Source organism: Trichechus manatus, unplaced genomic scaffold (assembly GCF_000243295.1).
Source record: "Trichechus manatus latirostris isolate Lorelei unplaced genomic scaffold, TriManLat1.0 scaffold00163, whole genome shotgun sequence".
NCBI lineage: Eukaryota > Metazoa > Chordata > Mammalia > Sirenia > Trichechidae > Trichechus > Trichechus manatus.
In genome coordinates, this window is record NW_004444099.1 from 2,110,855 (window position 1) to 2,130,343 (window position 19,489).

Sequence of the window (19,489 nt, forward strand, 5' to 3'; positions counted from 1 at the left end):
TGTTGTTGTTGTGTGCCTTGGAGTCTGTTTCAACTGATAGCAACCCTATAGGACAGAGTAGAACTGCCCTCTAGGGTTTCCTAGGCTGTAATCTTTATGGGAGCAGATCTCCCTGTCTTTTCTCTCCCAAAGTGGCTGGTGGGTTTGAAGTGCCAGCCTTTCTGTTAGCAGCCAACCGCTTAACTCTGCATCACCAAGGCTTCTCATTACTGGTATTTTAGGTAGGTAATTAGACATAATATTATAACCACTCAGGAACAAATACCATGAAAAATACCTAGATAATAACTTAAAGATCATTCTTTTCTTATTCATTTTGAAGGAGTGGCAAATTGATTTAAATTTGGAGGGGGAGGGGGCCAGCACTCTGAAAGTAAATTTATACTTAGGTCTGGGATGATAAAAATGTATGCAAAATTACAGTAACATTTGCTAAATAAATGGAGTAAACTATTGCAGGCCTATTAAATAAAATTAAACAAATACTAAAAAATGAAATTAAGTCAAGAATGTGGAAACCACTTTAAATTTCCACTTTTATACCAGAACAGTTTGCTATTCTGAGTCAAAGTTCTGACAAAAAATCAGATTTTAATTTGATAAAACTAGTAAAAAGATGAAAAAAATTGTCTTGTTAAAAAAAATATTAGAAACCTGTATAGAAAAAGTAACTGCCAAAGAGAGAAATGTAGATGTAGAAATTAAAGGACACAAAAATAAAGTCATATGAGAAATAAGCCAAAATAACCCTGAGAGGATGCTTTTTTTTTTTTTTTTAATTGACTTCAGATGAAGGCTTACAGAACAAATAGTTTCTCATGAAACAGTAGTACACATATTGTTTTATGACATTGGTTAACAACCCCCACAACATGTCAACCCTCTCCCTTCTCAACCTTTTTTTTTTTTTTTTGGTGAAAATATACATAGCCAAAGATACACCATTTCAAAAATTTCTACATGCACAGTTCAGTGACATCGACTACGCTCTACCAGTTGTGCTGCTATTCTCACTTTAGATGAAGGCTTACAGAACAAAATAGTTTCTCATTTAACAATTAGTACACATGTTGCCCTATGACAAGGGTTAACAACCTCACAACACATCAACACCATCCTTACTCAACCTTGGGTTCCCTATCACCAGCTTCCTTGTCCCCTTCTGCCTTCTGGCCCTTGTCCCTGGACTGCTGTATGAGAGGATACTTTTTGCCCATCAAAATTAGGGGGAAATTATCTAGTTGTCTAATAATTATCTAATATCTGAAAATTCAGAGAAATAGGACTTTTATTCTAATGGATGGCATAAATTGGTACAGTTTTTCTGGAGGGCAATTTCTATTAAAAGTCTTACTGTGTTTTTACCCTTTGACCCAATAATTCTATTTCAGGAATTTATCCATGATGAAAATGGTGGACAACAATATTTAGTTATAAGGCCACTCACCAAAGCATTGTTTGCTAATACAACATTGTATAGCAAATAATGGAGACAATATAAATGTCTAAGGATTGTTTTAATAAATTACCCTACATCCAAATAATGTTTTTCTCACAAGGAAAAATGTTCACAATATAATGTAAAGTAGAAAAACCTGGCTATAAAATTACAGTATTATCATCAGTTTTAAATGTGCATTACACATGTACAAATGTGCATCTATAAAAAGATTTGGAAGATTACATATGTAGGTAGTTATCGTTGGATGAAGGATCCCTGGTGGCGCAATGGTTAAGCACTCGGCTGCAAACTGAAAAGGCTAACTGAAAGGTCAGCGGTTGGAACCTACCAGCCACTCTGTGGGAGAAAGACATGGCAGTCTGCTTCAGTAAAGATTATAGCTTTGGAAACCCTATGGGGCATTCTGCTTTGTCCTGTAGGGTCACTGTGAGTCAGAATAGACTCTATGGCAAAGAGTTTTATTGTTGGATGACAGATTATGTATAATTAGACTTTTTTGCTCATTTATATTTTCTAATTTTTCTACACTGAATATGCATTTCTTTGGTACTTTAAAAAAGTAATAAAATGTGTTTTTTAATTTAAAAAGTAACTCATCCAGATAGTTTTGGAATTTGAATTAAAGTGTTAATGAAAATCTAGAATTTAATGCTAAATTTACTTATCACAGGAGATTTTGATGTTAAAATGAATTGTTTCTATGACCTTTGACATTTATATTTTTGTTATGGTGAGTAAATAGCAGATTTACCTAAGTTCTAAAAAATAAAATAATGATCATGCTTTGAAGTTTTTCAAAAAATGTGTTTATTTTATTTTCATAAGAATTCCTTGTGTTAGGTACATAAAGCATCTCTCCATTTTAGGATTAGAGGAAATAAGTAAAAAAACAAATGTCTTACTTAGTGTCAAGAAGATAGGCAGTATTTCCTTTCTGATATTTTTCGTGAGAATAAACGAATAATAAATAGAATTGTAAGAACGCTCACAGTCTACTTACAGTGTACTATTTGGAAGCTAACACTATATACTATAACTTCACAGCGAGAAGAACTTGAAAAGATTTTTACAAACTGTCCCTTTAGTAACAAGGTTGTTTTCCAGCTGATGATAATATGTTATAATTCTACCGGCAATATCACCTTTGATTTCATTGAGTTTTCATCATTGCTGCAACGTGGAGAACACACCTAATAACTGGGAAGACATGTATGTCAGGCATTTTTTTTTTTACATTTAAGTTTCTACTTTCTTTTCAGGTATGACAGCAGTTATCTGTACTTACCCTCTTGACATGGTTAGAGTCCGCCTAGCATTCCAGGTGAAAGGGGAACATACCTATTCAGGAATTATTCATGCATTTAAAACAATTTATGCAAAGGTATTTCATATTTACCTTTCTCATCTATAACATGTCCTTTTTATATTTTTGAAAATATTTTGAATATTACCTGAATAATTATTCTTATTTACAGTTATGAATATTAATAATAATAACTGGGAAGGCACATCATTGTGTTTCAAGGTGGATGTCAGAATAGTTTTTCCATTATAATGTATGCTTTTGTTCTTTGTTGATTGTCATAATGAGCACAATGTAATTTCACTTCTAATTTTCCTTCACTCAAAAGGAAGGTGGTTTCCTTGGATTTTACAGAGGTCTGATGCCTACTATATTAGGAATGGCTCCATATGCAGGTATGTTTCAAATTTGGTAGGATCCTGGTTTGTGTGTTTAAAATGTGTCATTAGCTTTTTTCTGAAATGGTAGCATGAAAAGATCTATCATGAAAAGTACTTTTACTCAAGAAATGATGAAGATAAAATTATGATTCATATATGGTCCTACGGAGCCCTGGTGGTGCAGTGGTTAAAGAGCATGGCTGCTAACCAGAAGGTCGGCAGTTCGAAGCCACCAGCCTCTCATTGGAAACCCTATGGGGCAGTTCTGTTCTGTCCTGTAGGGTCACTGTGAGTGGGAATCGACTTGACGGCCGTGGGTATATGGTCCTACATTCTGTCTTGTATATAAAGATGACTATATTAATGTTCAATCAGTAGAAATGCACTTTTACATCTTTTTCTTAACATCTGAGCCAGCTGTAGTCTTGTTAATGGTTGCACACTGTTGTTACATGGCTGTTAAGGATTCAGTTTTCACATGGTAATTAAAAATAAGAGTTGAAAACTTTTTTCTCCCCCCTCAATATAAGTAGTGAACACTCATTATGAGAAATTTAGAAAATAAAAGTAGAAAAGAAAAAATCAAGCATACTCATAATCCTCCTGTCTGCATATAATCACTATTACCTTGTTTATGTTGCTTTTTAAAAAAAAAATTTATTAAATTTTTTATTTTGAAAGAATTAGACGATTTTAAGAAATAATACAGAGCTCCTGTGTACACTTTACTTAGTTTCTCCAGTGGTAACATTTTACAAAACTATAGTACAATATCACAACCAGGATAATGACATTGATACAGTTAAGATACAGAGCAATTCTGTCACCACAAAGATCCCTCCAATTGACTTTTTTAGGCATACCCTCCCTGACTCCTTTGCTAACCACTGGCAACCACTGATCTCTTCTCTATTTCTGTAATACTCTCTTTTCCAGAAAGTTATCTAAGTGGAACCATACAGTATGTAACCTTTTGGGGTTGACTTTTTTCACACAGCATCGTTCCCTTAAGATTCATCCAATCTGTGATGTGTATCAATAGTTTTTTTTTTTTTTTTATTGCTAAGTAGTATTCCATTGTATGGATGTACCAGTTGGTAATACTTTGTTGCTAAGATTCACACATGTTGTTGTATATAACTGTTCATTTGTTTTTCCAGTTGTATATGTATTTTGGTATAGAAGTTCAAGAGTTTTTTCTAGAGTATATACATAGGAGTAGAATTTCTGGGTCGTAACTTATAGGTATGTTCAGTTTTATTAGATAAGGTCAAATTTTTCAAGGTGGTTGTATCCATTTACACTTTCACCAGCAGTGGTTAAAAATTCCCATTGATCCACATCCTCTCCATTCACATTGGTATTAGCTGATTTTTTAGTTTTTGTGAATTTTATTGGATATATGAAAGATAACTCATGAGGTCTTATTTTGCATTTCCTTGACTACTAATGAGGTTGCCCACCTTCTCATGTATTTATTCACCAGTTATATTTCTTTTTCTGTGAAGTGCCTGTTTATGGGTTTGGCCAACTTTTCTACTGATTTGTTTTTCCTTTTCTCATTGATTTGTAGTAATTCTTTATGTATTTCGGTTATATATGTTGAAAATATCTCATCTCTGTTTGTGGTTTGGCTTTTTCATTTCTGTATAGTATCTTGTAATAAACAGAATTTCTAATTTTTATTTAATTGAGTTTATCAGTCTTTTCTTTTACGGATAGTGCTTTTCCTGTGAGATTTTATTTTTCTTCTAAGAATGATTTTACAGTTTATCATTTTACATTTAAGCCCCTATCAGGGATTATTTATTTTTCCCTTAAGGGTTACCATTTGACCCAGTACATTTATTAATAGTCCCTCCTTCTCTAGTAATATGCAATGTCACTTCTAGTAAGTGTATATATTTGGTAGGACAAGTCCCTTCACCTTATGCATGTTTTTTTCAGGAGTACACATTTTAGGATCAGCTTTTGATAATGAATGAAAAGCTTTGTTGGGATTTTGAATGAAATTTCATATAAGTCTTGGATACTTTTATTAGATATATTTATAGGAACCTTTAAGTTTTGTTGTATCTTTTAGAAAATTACATATTCAGTTTATTGCTTGATTTAATTTTTATACGACCTTATAGCTAACTGGAGTCCCTGGGTGGCACAAACAGTTAAGTGCTTGGCTGCTAACCAAAAGGTTGGTGTTTGAGTCCACCCAGAGGCACCTCGGAAGAAAGGCCTGGCAGTCTACTTTTGAAAAATCATCCATTTAAAACCCTATGGAGCACAGTTCTACTCTGACACATGTGGGATCACCATGAGTCAGAATTATCTCAATGGCAACTGCTGCTGGTATGGCTAACTAGCCGTTTTCCTATTTGTTGATATTATGGCCAGCCACTTTGTCATTTATAGATGCTTTGGGGTTTTCTACATAGGCAATCACATCATGTGCAAGTAATAACATTTTTTTTCCTGCTTTCCAATCCTTATTTATGTTTATCTTACGTTACTGTACTCGCTAAGGAACTGTATATAGTACAGCAGTGAATACATTTTCAGACCTATTCACTGTATGCGCCTGTGATCCCACCAGTCATACCCCTAGAGCCTATAGGGGCGTAGGCGTCCACAAATCCCCCCTAACACCTACCAAAAATTCAGACATACTCAATGATTCAGCATGCCTTCCATTACTGAAAACACATAGTATCAAAGAAGAAAAAAGAAAAAAAAAAATTCAAAGTAGAAAATAATTTGGTCACCAAGTAAATCATTGAAAAGGCTTTGAACCTTTTCTTGCACTAAAGTAAGGCTAAATAAGAACCATATGCACCTGTTAAGATTTACCTACAAATTTGATTTAAAGACTTAAAGACACAGGAACTGATCTCATTTGTAATCTGGGTAATGCCTGTATTCATGAATGAGATTAGCTTATAATTTTCTTCTATAGTTTTGTAAATATCCTTGTGTGGTTTTGGTATCAAGGTTATATAGGTCTCATAGAATAAGTTGAAGAGCGTTGCCACATGTTCCATTTTCAGAAAGATGATTATCATTATCGGGTTGTTGGAAGTTTTCATTGTGGGATGATTTTTAACTACTAATTTAATTTCTTTAATGGTTATAGGACTGTTCAGGTTTTCTGTCTCTTCATGAATTCAATTTTATTGGTAAGACATACTGGCAATATCTCTTTATATTTTTCCGTATCTGCTCTATCTGCAGTCATGTCCTCTTAAAAATTTTGATTTATCAGTTTATCAGTTTTTGCAGAGTCCATTTTGGCTTATTTCTTCTTGTCAATCCCATCTTTACTTTTGATTTCATGGATTTCTGTTCTTATCTTCATTATGTCCTTCTTTCTCTATATTTATTCTGTTGTTTTCTTACGTTGGATGCTTAGCTTATTAATTCTCAACTTTTGTTTTTTCCCCCAATATAATTGTTTTTCTAAACACTGCTGCAGTAAATCCCCTGATTGTTTATTTATTTTTACTTACAACTTCGAATATTTCAAGTGTATTGAAAAGTATAGAGACAATAGTATAATGAATCACCATGTACCTGTTATCTAAATTCAGCAATTAACTTTTGGCCAATCTTGTTTCATCTCTAACCCTATCTACCTTCTCTACTACTGGCCCAGATTATTTTAAAGCAAATTCATGTTATTATTTCATGTATAATATTTTAGTATTCAGCTCTCTAAAAGTTAGGTACTTTTTTTTAAAAAAAAGCATAATGACATACTGTTATCCAATTTTTTAAAAAAGTCTTAATTTCTTAATACCGTCTTCTATAATGTCATTGCTCCCCTGTCTCTCTCTTTTTTTATCCAATCCAAGTTAATATTTGCCTGGTATATCTTTTTTCATCCTTTTACTTTTTACCTCTTCATGACTTTATGTTTTAGGTATTTCTTTTGTAAGTAGCATATAGCTGGATTTATTTTTAAACCCAGTTTTAAGATCTTATAACTGGCAATTAGTCCACTTGATGCTTGTTGTAGTTATTGATATATTTGGACTTGTTTGTACACCTTGCAATTTGATTTCTGTTTGTTGCTTTTCTTTTTATGTTTCTTTTTCCTCATTTCTTATCTTGTTTGTTTTTTTCCCTCATTCTTTCCCCTGAATCCCCCTACTCCTTTTTGCCTCCTTTTATGCTTGGTGGTCTTTGATTGTGCACTGATTGCTTGATCTTAATCTCTGAGTACTCTAAAGGTCTAAATTGAGAATGCTTTTTTCCAAAGACTATTTGTAAGTTAGCTTCTGCCAAGGAGCTCCTGCTGAGAATTGGGCTCTGCCCAGGAATTTCAGACCCAGTGATCGCACCTTCTGCAGGCCCAGTGGCAGGATCTATCTCAATGGCGCTGTGCAACTGGCTTTATGTAGAGTCACTCTACCTCTTTGATCTGCTGACAGACTCCCAGTAGGGTCCCAACTCGTTTGTTTGGGAGGTGGTGTTGATAGTGTTGGGTGATTCTTGAGATCTTCCCATCCTTTTTGCAAGTCTGGCAGTGGATCTAGTTGTTCTGCAGTGGCAAGATCCCTCAGAATACCTCGGCTGCCATTCTGCTAGAAGCAAAGCTCTAATTTTTTGCTATATTTTCCTGTATTTAAAAATTTTTTGCTTTTAGTTTTCATTTTTTAATATATTTTACATAGTTACACTGTATGTACAATTTTGTTTCTTAATTTTTCCAAGAAACAATTTTGTTTCTTCAGTTTCTCAAGTATTTTTTACTTTATTGAATACTCTTCACAGACATCCTTTTTATTACTTGTATCATATTACACTTAATACCATTCTACTTCATTTAGGTATTTTTGATATTTTTTCTGTTTGTTTAATTTGCTGTAAATATCCTAGTCATGGGCTTTTTTTGTACTTAAGATTAAATCATTAGAATAGATTCCCCAAATTTAAAAGTATATGAATTTATAAAATTGTATCATGATCTCAAAATTCTAAAAGATTATGAGAATTTTGTATAAGAATAATTGGATATATTGAGCTATGACCCTAGACTGAGTTTTCATTAGCACTTGAGTTTTCATTAGCACTTGTTCTTAAGCATCAAGTATTTGTTTAAACATATTTTTAAAATTTAGTATATGTAAAGGTATACTGAGTAATGCTTTGTCTGTAGAAATGCTTGAATTCCATTCTTGATGTTATTCATGTACAACTTCAATGGTTCCGTTATAAAATCATATAAATGTTTAGCCAACACCAAGTGCATACTATCGATAGCCTAACTCAATATTTATCAGATTCCACCTGTCTTCTGAGCCTATCTGAACGTTTTTCTCATGGTCACAGTTCTTCCTTGAAGACAAAATTAGACACTGAATTAAAATAACAATGCTTTATTATGTTTTTATTTTTTACCTCCATCTTACATTATCACCATTATGGTTCTTATAAATATGTCATATTTACTTGTAATTACTAATCATAAATTTAAATTTTAGTCATGTGAAATCTTAGAAAACTTTGTGTTCATATATTAGGTGGCATTATACTCATTATTGCCTTCATTCAGTACACTGAACCATATTTCAATGTGTTAAAACCAATGCTATAATTTTTTATAAGAGGTAAGTTTGTCATCTTTAGGTCATTTATAAATACTAATTAGAACTTTTTGTCTTAGATTAAGCCCAACATCAGAAATCAGGAAATGAATAATTACTTTCTTGAGTTAATTGGTTGCTATGCAAGAATAATGTCTTTTTTACAGCTCGTGTTTTGTTAAGCATCATGGTGAATTTATATTTTGTTTTTCAGGTGTTTCATTTTTTACTTTTGGTACCTTAAAGAGTGTTGGGCTTTCCTATGCTCCTACCCTTCTTGGCAGACCTTCATCAGACAATCCTAATGTCTTAGTTTTGAAAACTCACATAAACTTACTTTGTGGTGGTGTTGCTGGAGCAATAGCACAGACAATATCGTAAGTTTCTTCATCAAATTAATTTAATCAAATTACAGTTACTCAGCCTTGATTTCCAGCATTTTTGCTACTGTGAACAGTGCTGCAGTGAACATGGGTGTGCATATCTCTATTTGTGACAGCTCTTATTTCTCTAGGATATATTCTAGGTAGCGGGATAGCTGGATCATATGGTACTTCTATTTCTAACTTTTTAAGGAAGTGCCAAATCGATTTCCAAAGTGGTTGTACCATTTTATATTCCCACCAACAGTGTATAAGTGTTCCAGTCTCTCCACAACCTCTCCAGCATTTATTATTTTGTGTTCTTTGGATTAATGCTAGCCTTGTTGGGGTAAGATGATATCTCATTGTAGTTTTGATCTGAATTTCTCTAACAGCTAATGATCGTGAGCATTTCTTCATGTTAGCTGCCTGAATATCTTCTTTGGTGAAGTGCCTGTTCATATCCTTTGCCCATTTTTTAATTGGGTTATTTGTCTTTTTGTTGTTGAGGTTTTGCAGTATCTTGTAGACTTTAGAGATTAGACGTTGATCGGATTTGTCGTAGCCAAAATTTTTTTCCCAGTCTGTAGGTTGTCTTTTGACTCTTCTGGTGAAGTCTTTTGATGAGCATAAGTGTTTGATTTTTAGGAGCTCCCACTTATCTAGTCTCTCTTCTGGTGCTTGTGCATTGTTACTTATGGTACATTTTGTGTTTTTGCCATGTATTAAGAGCTCCTAGCATTGTCCCTATTTTTTCTTCCATGATCTTTATCGTTTTTTATTTGATATTTAAGTCTTTGATCCATTTTGAGTTAGTTCTTATGCATGGTTTGAGGTATGGGTCTTATTTCAGTTTTTTGCAGATGGACACTCATTAAATCTTGAAGGTCTAATCTGTTAATCTGTGCCAGACAGTGTACTAGGCATTGGGAGGTTAACTGAAGAATAAACAAAGTTATTGTCCTCAAGAAGCCTACACTCTTATTAAGACCGTAACAATATAATAGAGTTATATGTTTATATAAGGTGCAATGGGAACATAGATGTTGTGATTGAAAAGGTAGCTTCTAAGAATTTCCTTAGTCCAAGAGAGCACGTACAGTGAGGTAAGAAAGGCTGGTATACTAAGAAACAAGAACTTTCCAGGAACAGGAGAAGGAACATCCTGAAAAATTGGAAGACAATAAGGAGAGAGTAGTGTCACAAAGGAGCCCTGGTGGCGCAGTGGTTAAGAGCTCGACTGCTAACCAAAAAGCTGGCAGTTCAAATCTACCATCCATTCCTTAGAAATCCTATGGGGCAGTTCTACTCTGTTGGAACTGACTTGGTACCAACCTGACAGCACCTAACAACAAGAGTGTCACACAGAATCCAAAAAGGAGTATCCAATGCGAAAAGAAAGGTCATAGTAAGATAACTACTGAAAAATAAGGTATCCGTTGGATCACCTTTGTGAAAGCAGATTCAGTGTATTTGTGACTTGGAGCAGATTGTAGTAGATTGAAGATAAAGAAGAAGAGAAAAGGTATGTGGTTTACTTTTTCTGGAAACGTGGCTGTGGAACCTTATTCATTTGTAGAGACATGATCACCTCTGGCTCTTCTGATTCTCTTCTTGATTTCACTGCCTCTCTTTCTTCACTACTCACTCCCAATGTAGACCCTTAAAGCCTGTCTTCTCTTTCCCACTTCTCGTCTGAAACTGTGTTTAAACTCATAGCTCTTAACAGATCCGATGGCTTCTTCCAGGTTCTTTTACTGATCTTCCAATTGTTTTAGTTCCTTGCCTTTTATAACAGTGCCCTCACTTGGCAATCCTCCCCAACCTTCCCTTTTCACATCTCTTGCTGATTCATATCGTTCTTGTCGTTCCTATCTGTGGGGATTTTTTAAGGCCCAGCCAGACTTTAGTTCTCTACTCTTCGTGTAAATATCTAGAACAACTCATTTATCCTAATGGTTTCATGGATATCTCTGCACAGATAACCAATTTTGTTTAAACCTCATTACTGACTCCTCATTGCCTCTCTAGCAAGTTATTGGATGCTTCTATTTAGATATTTTGCCATCAATGCAAACTATATATAATTCAAATATTACCTTCTTGTCTTTGTCTTCCTCAGCCCCCAACTTTCCTATTTGTTATTGATAACCATCAATCTTTAAGTCCTGAAACCTTGAAATCATTTTTCACGTTGTACATAGCCAAATAATCAGTAAGTCTTGTCATGTTTTACCTTGGAACATTTGCCTAGAATGCTATTTTCTGTCTGTTCTCACTGTTACTTCCCTAATTCTGGTCCTTGTCACCTTTTCTTCTTACATTCTCTCCTTCCTATCAATCACTGCCTTCTGTCCACATATATCTTTTCCTGCTTGGAAATGGAATTTCTTGGGTTGAGGTTTTTGGTAGCTTTACCTCATAAAATAAATTTTTAAAAAATGTTTTCTATTAAAAAATAATTCCTTGAGGTGTTATTGAGGTACATAGAGGGCATCAACTATTGGTATTGTTTTATTTCTTAAGCTGGCTGGTTAGTACATGGATGTTTGCTATTTTTTATCATAAGTATTTCATAATAAATTTAAAAGTATATAAAAGCATGTAATTATTTTTATATATAATTTATTTATATATTAGATATAATGAAGAACCTCAAATAAGAAAGTAGAAAGCAGCTTTATGACATTCGAGGATGTCTCTAAGACTCAATTTTCTTATCTTAATATTGAGAGAATAGTACCTATTTCGTGTAGTCGTTTTGAAGATGAAATGAGATAATGTACATAAATTATTTAGCATAGGACCTAACATATCATAAATATTCAACATTACCAAAATAAAATTAATTAAAAAAAAATTACCTGGAGTCCTGCTCCTGAAAGAGATGATTTTTGCATATTTCATTTCAGGCAGTCTTTTTATATGGAATTTTCTCTGCCTGTTAAATGCACTTAAATGAATTGTTCATTTTAGCACTTAAGCAAAAAGTTTTGTTGGTCTACTGTATACAGGGGGACTTGCTGAAGACTCTTAGGTCAGTGGTTCTCATTTGGAGGCAACTTTATCCCCAGTGGACATTTGGCAATGTCTGTAGACATTTTTGGTTGTCACAGTTGAGAAAGTGCAACTGGCAACTACTGGGCAGAGGCCAAGGGTATAACTGAACAAAATGTCAGTAGTGCCAAGGTTGAGAAACCTTATCTTAGGGTTACAACAATGAAAAACATTCAGTTTGTTTCTTCAGGCAGTGCCAGTTAATTTGGCCTTGAGGAAGGAAAAGAACTTGATCTTCTGGATATGTGAGACAAGCTGCTTTATTCACAGTAGCAAATAAATGGAAACAACTGAAGTGCCCATCAGCAGATAAATGGCTAAGCAAATTGTGGTACATACGTACAATGGAATAGCATGTAACCATAAAAAACCAATGATGATGAATCTGCAAAACATTATTACATGGATGGACCTAGAGGGCAGAATGCTAAGTGAAATAAGTCAAGTATATACGGACAAATACTGTATGATCCCTTTTTATAAGAAGACAAAAATACAGAGACCAGTGTTCACTGGTGGTTACCAGGGAGAGAGGGGGAGTATGTTTTATTTTTGGTGATGGAAAAAGTGGCACTGAATGTGGATATAGTGAGTACAGCACAACCAAAGTAAAAACAAGTGTGTAACAACATGTGAATGGGCATAGGCAAATTAGTATACTGGTAGGTACAGGTGTGTATAGGTGAGAGGAGATAGAAGTCTCTATTGTTGTTAGGTGCCATTGAGTCAGTTCTGACTTATAGCCACCCTGTGTACAACAGAACGAATCACTGCCGGGTTCTGCGTCATCCTCACAGTCATTGCTGTTTGAGCCCACTGTTGTAGTCATTGTGTCAGTCCATCTCATTGGATTTCTTCAATGACCCTCTACCAAGCATAATGTCCTTTTCCAGGGATTGCCTAATAACATAGTAATAACAAAATAAGTGAGACGAAGTCTCGCCGTCCTCCCTTCTAAGGAGCAGTCTCTCTCTACTTCTTCCAAGACAGATTTATTCGTTTTTCTGGCAGTCCATGGTATATTCAATATTCTTTGCCAACACCATAATTCAAAGGCATCAGTTCCTTATCAGTCTTCTTTATTCATTGTCCAGATTTTGCATGCATATGAGGCAATTGAAAATACCATGGCTATATATTACCTATAGGTATACATAAATACAAATATGTGGGTGCAGGCACATGTATTCATTGAAGACACAAATACAGATACTCCTCAGACATAACCAAATACCTTCCAAGATTGATTTTCTGGGTTTGAAGGTTTACAACCATAGTCTTATGGGACAACTCAGTCAATTGGTATAACATAGTTCACAAAAATCCTGATTTGCATCATAGTGAATTGTGTAGTGTCTGGGGTCTTGAAAGCTTGCAAACAGCCATGTAAGACACAACCATGGGTCTCTACTTGCCAGGAGCAAAACAGTAAGAAGGTAACCAAAAGCTCAGAGAAGTCCATAAGAGCCACAACCTCTTCTACTGTGAGACCAGAAGAACTAGATGGTGCCTAGCTACCACGACTGACCATTCTGACTGGGATCACAATAGTTAGTCCCGGATAGAATGGGAGAAAAATATGAAGCAAAAGTCAAATCCTTATTTTTAAAAGAAAAAAACAGACAAATGGGAACAGCAGAAAATAGAGGCCTCCCTGAGACTATCGCCCTGAGACACTCTTTAAACCGAGAACCAAGCCTATCCCCTGAGATCACCTTTTCGCAAAATAGCAGAGCGGCACCCAAAACAAAGGATATTATGCCTAAGATTGGTGCCCTACTTAAAAACCAAAAGATCAACAATTACTCAAAAGCAAAGATGAGAAGATAAGAGGGCAGGGAAACTAGAGTACTGGAAGGGGAACAAACAGAACACAAAGAGAATATTGACACATTTTATGATACATGTAATTCATGTCGCTGAACAATTTGTGAGGAAATTGTCAAATGGGAACCTAACTTGCTGTGTAAACTTTCACCAAAAACTCAACAAAATATTATTTAAAAAAAAAAAAAAAGAATCATCTAAGCAGAGGCAACTGTATAAGCAAAGCAAGGAGACCCCTGTATTATTATCTGATTTTATTCATGTGACTATATTCTGACACCCAGATTAGATAAAACAGTAAGTGAACAGGAACACGTTTCACCCCTGTCATTTCCTAGTTTATATAGGGCTTTGCATAAAATTAAGTAGTTGTTGAGTTGAAAACTAAAAATCATTTTTAAATCCTTATACCTTTTTCTTTTTTTAGTTACCCTTTTGACGTAACTCGTCGACGAATGCAATTAGGAACTGTTCTGCCAGAATTCGAGAAGTGCCTGTAAGTTCTCCATAAGCCATTGTTCATTTTCTTTAGGAACTATAATGTTTAAAGCATACAGGGAGATAGAACTTGGCCTCGCCCAATAGTCTAGCTCTTCCATTTTATCTCCATGGTAGACTTTGGTAAGTTTATAAGGTTTCAAACAGGCCCCAATGCTCCTATTATAAACTTCACTTTAGAGCAGCTTTGCCCAATAGAATAGTATCAGCCATATACATAATATAAAATTTTCTAGTAGCCAGATTTTAAAAAGTATAGAAAGAAACAGATGAAACTAAGTTTTAAAGTATTTTTTATATAACTAATATATCTAAAATATTATCACTAACATTTTATTATTTGACATTGTTTTTTGGTACTAAGTGTTTGAAATCTGCACTGTATTTTATACTCAGAGCACATCTCAGTTTTGCTTAGCCCTACATTTAACATACTCAGCAGCCTCATATGGCTAGTGGCTACCATATTGCACAGCATAGCCCTGGGTTTTAAATCTATAGAGATGTAGAATCATTCTGCTTAACTGGTGATGTGTTGTCCATCAGGGAAAGAGCAGAACGTGTGTTTGGGGCCTTGGCTGGCCTCTGTTCACCTCAAAGTTTTTTGAAGATTTCAGCCTAGATTGCCTTTAGGAAGAAAAAGGCAAAGCCCAAAATGTTGATTTGAAAGGGTAGAAACAAAACTGTTTGAAAGGAAAAAGTCTTCATTGCTGAAATCTGAAAAATAGACCTTCAAGCTTTAGTTTTACAGTGATCTGCTCATTATAATATAGAACTTGGGCTGGAATGAAAGCTTAAGGGCAACTGCTCATACAGTGTTTAAAGGACTGTATCAGCTGCTCTTTCAAGCATTATGAAATAGTGTTGCCACAAAACTTCACATAGTTCCAACAAAATACGTTGTGTTAAGGAGCCCCTAATATCTATGCATACTGCTTGTACTTGTTTGGAATGATTTGCTGTTTTATTGCAGATATTTAGTTTGCTATAACACTCGCTTTCCAAATGCTATAGCATTTTTTAAAAGAAGCTAAAATGCCATACGGACCCTGAAATCATCTCTTCATTAGTGGGCTTAAGGGTATCATCATTTAACCATTGTCATGTCTTTCAGTACCATGTGGGAGACGATGAAGTATGTCTATGGACATCATGGAATTCGAAAAGGATTATATCGTGGTTTATCCCTCAATTACATTCGCTGCGTTCCCTCTCAAGCAGTGGCTTTTACAACATACGAACTTATGAAGCAGTTTTTTCACCTCAACTAAAAAAAAAAAAAATCCTGGTTTTTGTTTTTTTTTTTCCTTCCTTGATACACTGTCAGAGGGAGAAATAAAATGTTACTTTAACTTTGGGGGAACATTACTTGAAGGGGAGTATTTATCCTGTCACAGGAACCACTGGTATTTTAGTACTTGATTGTTGTTTTTTTAAAATATTTTTTTGTCACAAATCAAAAGCACTTACCATACTTTTTGATGCCAAAAGTTATACTTTAGCACATTGGAAAAAGAAAATTCCTAAGCTGATGCTGGCTAATCAGTTAGGTTATTTGAAACCGTTTTAAAGTATTATTTGGAAGTAATACTAACTTCAAAACGGGTTTCAAGAGGTTGCCATTAGCTTTATCATGCTGTTCCAAGCTTTTAATTATGATTTTTTAAAAGACTACAGCATTGTTTACTTTTATTAAAATAAACAGGCTTGGTTATATTGCAGCCGAAAGATGAGAACTGATGTGTTAAGTTCTATAGAACATAGTTTAAAACCAGCTTTGCAGTATTCTTCTTCTTATTTTCCTTTTCATAATTCTCCACTGGATAAAAGGGTAAATGCTTTTTTTGTCTTCATTTTTTAAAATAAAGTAATATTGTGTTTAAAAAGTAGCCATGTAGAGTTTCAACAATAAATGAAAAATTTTCAGATATTGCTCAAATGGTACCCCCAGGTACGATGGGTGATTTGCATGTATCTTTAAAAGTCATTATTTCCCAAAGGCAATAGTAATACTGATTATCTTTGCTTACAAAAACAGAGTAGCACTATATATTTGTTTTTGTTAGATAGTTTGGTGTATATTAGAAAGTTTATTTAAGTGGACTGTGAAATATCCATTAATGTAGATATGAATGTCAAAGAATGTTTCTAAGGCATATGTCATGACACATCAACTAGTTCTTCCATGTAAAATAATTTTAGGGCAATATAAATGTAAGTAAAGATGTAAAATATGATTTGAATTGTTAACTTTTATGTTAAGAAAGTGGTTTAAAATATAAGAATTCCATTTATTGTTTTTACAGTACTTTTTATGTTTTATTATAAGCATGACAGATATGGGCGGGGAACAATAATAGTTCTGTCCTCAGAAATATTGATTTGTAGAATTGATGTGGTTTTTTAAGACATTAGTTCACCAAAGTTCAACAAAGTTGAACTAAATAGAAAACAGTGTATAATTTCTGCTTTAATTTTATTTTTGCATAAAATATTTCTTGTCATATCTTGGTAAAAATTTGATGAACTGGCTTCATTTCAAAGTCTTTATTTTAAAATAAATGTGTATCTTTGTATGATTTTAAGTATACCAACAGGTAGAAACATATGTGTTCCTAAAACTATTTTGTATATTTTCATTTCTGGGCTACACTGTAGCTAAATATTGTTATCAAATCTTAAGATAATTTAAATGTATAAAATAAGTATCTTAGTCATGTTATCAGTGGAAGGGGACTGCAAATATTTTTTTAAATAAAAATTTCCACCCTGTTACAGAATACATAGGATAATTATAAATAAATTTTATCCATGTTTCAACAATTGTTTCTTTTAACTATTTACATTATTGAAGCATAAGTTCTAAAGATAAGAAGTTAGAATGGAAGAATATTTAAAATAATGACTGCATTTATATGTGATTTACTTCAGATAGATAACCCAACATCTTGCCAGGTTATCTTCCATTCGAAAATGGACTATTTCTTCATTTATTGTTCTCCATTGTTCCTCTTTTACTGCTTTTTGGTGGGTGTGGTCCTCTGGTCTGTAGAATGGGACAGTGGTGTGGTCTAGGGATTGATAAGTGAGGTACCATTTCTAGGTCTCAGTGGTTACCTATATAAAGGTGGAGAGGTTACTGGGTATATATAATATATAATATCTTGCCCCATTCTGCCCGGTGTACTGGACTTCCATTTATTCAACACCAATTGTGTGCCAAGCATTTTGTCAAGCATTGTGGGGTACTTCTCCTGGGAAGCCTATTAGCTGCATCCACAGTCTGATTTGGATACCAGTAATATCTCATGCCAAGTATTTCTCCAGTAGTGTATGTACCACACTTTATGGTAACTGCCTGCCCGTTTACCTATATCTTTCCCTCTGGTTTCCTCAGGGACAGAGCCATCCTTAGTCTCTAGGGAGGAGCACAGGGTGTGACACCATAATAGGTACTCAGTGAATGTCTACTGTTGGGAAGAAGAAAGGCTAGGTCCCTGTTTTTAGAGACCTTATATCCTAGTAGGGGGAAATGAGGCACAAATAGTCCAAGAAAAGAGCAATTTAGAAATAAAGGCTTTTGGTTTGTTTCACAGAGATGTCTTGTTGCTAATTTGAGCCAGGATGAGTGGCAAATAATATATAATAAAATATACATTAAATAATAAAACGTATTATCCAATATATAATTGTAATACACAATATATACAATTATATATGCAATATATAATTATAGTATGTAATTATAGAAGTGGGCCAATAATATCTGACATACTTGTATAGCAACTGTACACTCTACACAGTTCCTCACATCCATTCATACTTTCTTCTCCTTCACTAGACAAATATTTACTAAGTGGCAGACACTGTTAGGCACTAGAAATCAATGACAAATAATAATAGCCATGTGTATTCCCTGAATACTTACTATGTGCCATGCCTTGTTTTAAGCACTTTCGATACATTAACTTGATCTCCACAACAATACTACACGTAGTATATTCCTTTTTTACAGATGGCGTAATCAAGGACCAGAAAGATTAAGTAACCTGTGCAAGGTCACACAATAAGTGGTGGATATAGGATTCAAATCTAGCCAATCTGAATCTAGAGCCTAGTCTTCTAGCCATGATGCTGTACTCAACATAGTAGTACCCTGTTTAGATGAAACTATAATATGTTAATACATTTGAACATTTCAGTAAACATAAACCTATCAATAAAATGATTACAGTGTGTGGAAGGTGCTTATGAAGGAAATAAATAGATTATTATGATAGAGAATAATGGTAGGGTATAAGGATCAGGGCGGTATTTTGAAATGGTCAAGGAAAGTTTCCTTGATGCACTGGACCTTAAGCTGACACATGGAGGATGAGAAGAAAACAGCCATGAAGAGTTGATGGGGAAGAATATCCCAGGTGAAGAGAACAGCAGATGCCAAAAATTCTGAAACAGGAAAAAGCTTGGTTTGACATAGGAATTTTCAGAAGGTCAGTGTGAATAAAGCATTGTGAGTAAAGGAGTAGCAATGGATGGGGTTGGAGAAGTAGGCAAGGACCAGATCTCATATAGAAATCTGTGGGATATGACAGTGATTTTGTCTTTTACTCTAAATGCAATGGGAGGCCATTGAGAGTTTTCAATAGGGAAGTAAAATTGTCTGATTATGTTTTTACAGAGATCACTCTGCTTTGTCAACAATGGCTTGCAGGAAAAACTAATCAATAGAAGTAGAAAACAAACAATAGAGAAAATTAACAAACCCCAAAATTGATTCTTTGTAAAGATCAACAAAACTGATAAACTAGCTGTTGTTAGGTGTTGTTGAGTTGGTTCCGACTCATAGTGACCCTATGTACAACAGAATGAAACACTGCCTGGGCCTGGGCCATCCTCACAATTGTTTTTATGCTTGAGCCTGTTCTTGCAGCCACTGTGTCAGTCCATCTCCTTGAAGATCTTCCACTTTTCTGCTGACCCTCTACTTTACCAAGCACGATGTCCTTCCCAAGGAATGG

The 19,489-nt window shown here is 34.4% G+C and overlaps 1 protein-coding gene across 3 annotated transcripts in view; it reads left to right on the plus strand.

Moving 5' to 3' along the window:
• LOC101340760 (graves disease carrier protein) overlaps positions 1–19,489 on the plus strand; it is a 99,396-nt gene that overhangs the window by 35,815 nt on the left and 44,092 nt on the right. For 2 of the 3 annotated variants that reach the window (XM_023740752.1, XM_023740754.1), the window contains 5 exons: positions 2,722–2,843; positions 3,094–3,160; positions 8,939–9,101; positions 14,398–14,466; positions 15,583–19,233. In XM_023740752.1, the coding sequence (XP_023596520.1) occupies positions 2,722–2,843; positions 3,094–3,160; positions 8,939–9,101; positions 14,398–14,466; positions 15,583–15,739 (578 nt within the window). In that variant the 3' untranslated portion in view covers positions 15,740–19,233. Of the gene's footprint in view, positions 1–2,721; positions 2,844–3,093; positions 3,161–8,938; positions 9,102–14,397; positions 14,467–15,582; positions 19,234–19,489 lie in introns of those variants that run through there. The other variant, XM_023740755.1, reaches the window with a different exon arrangement.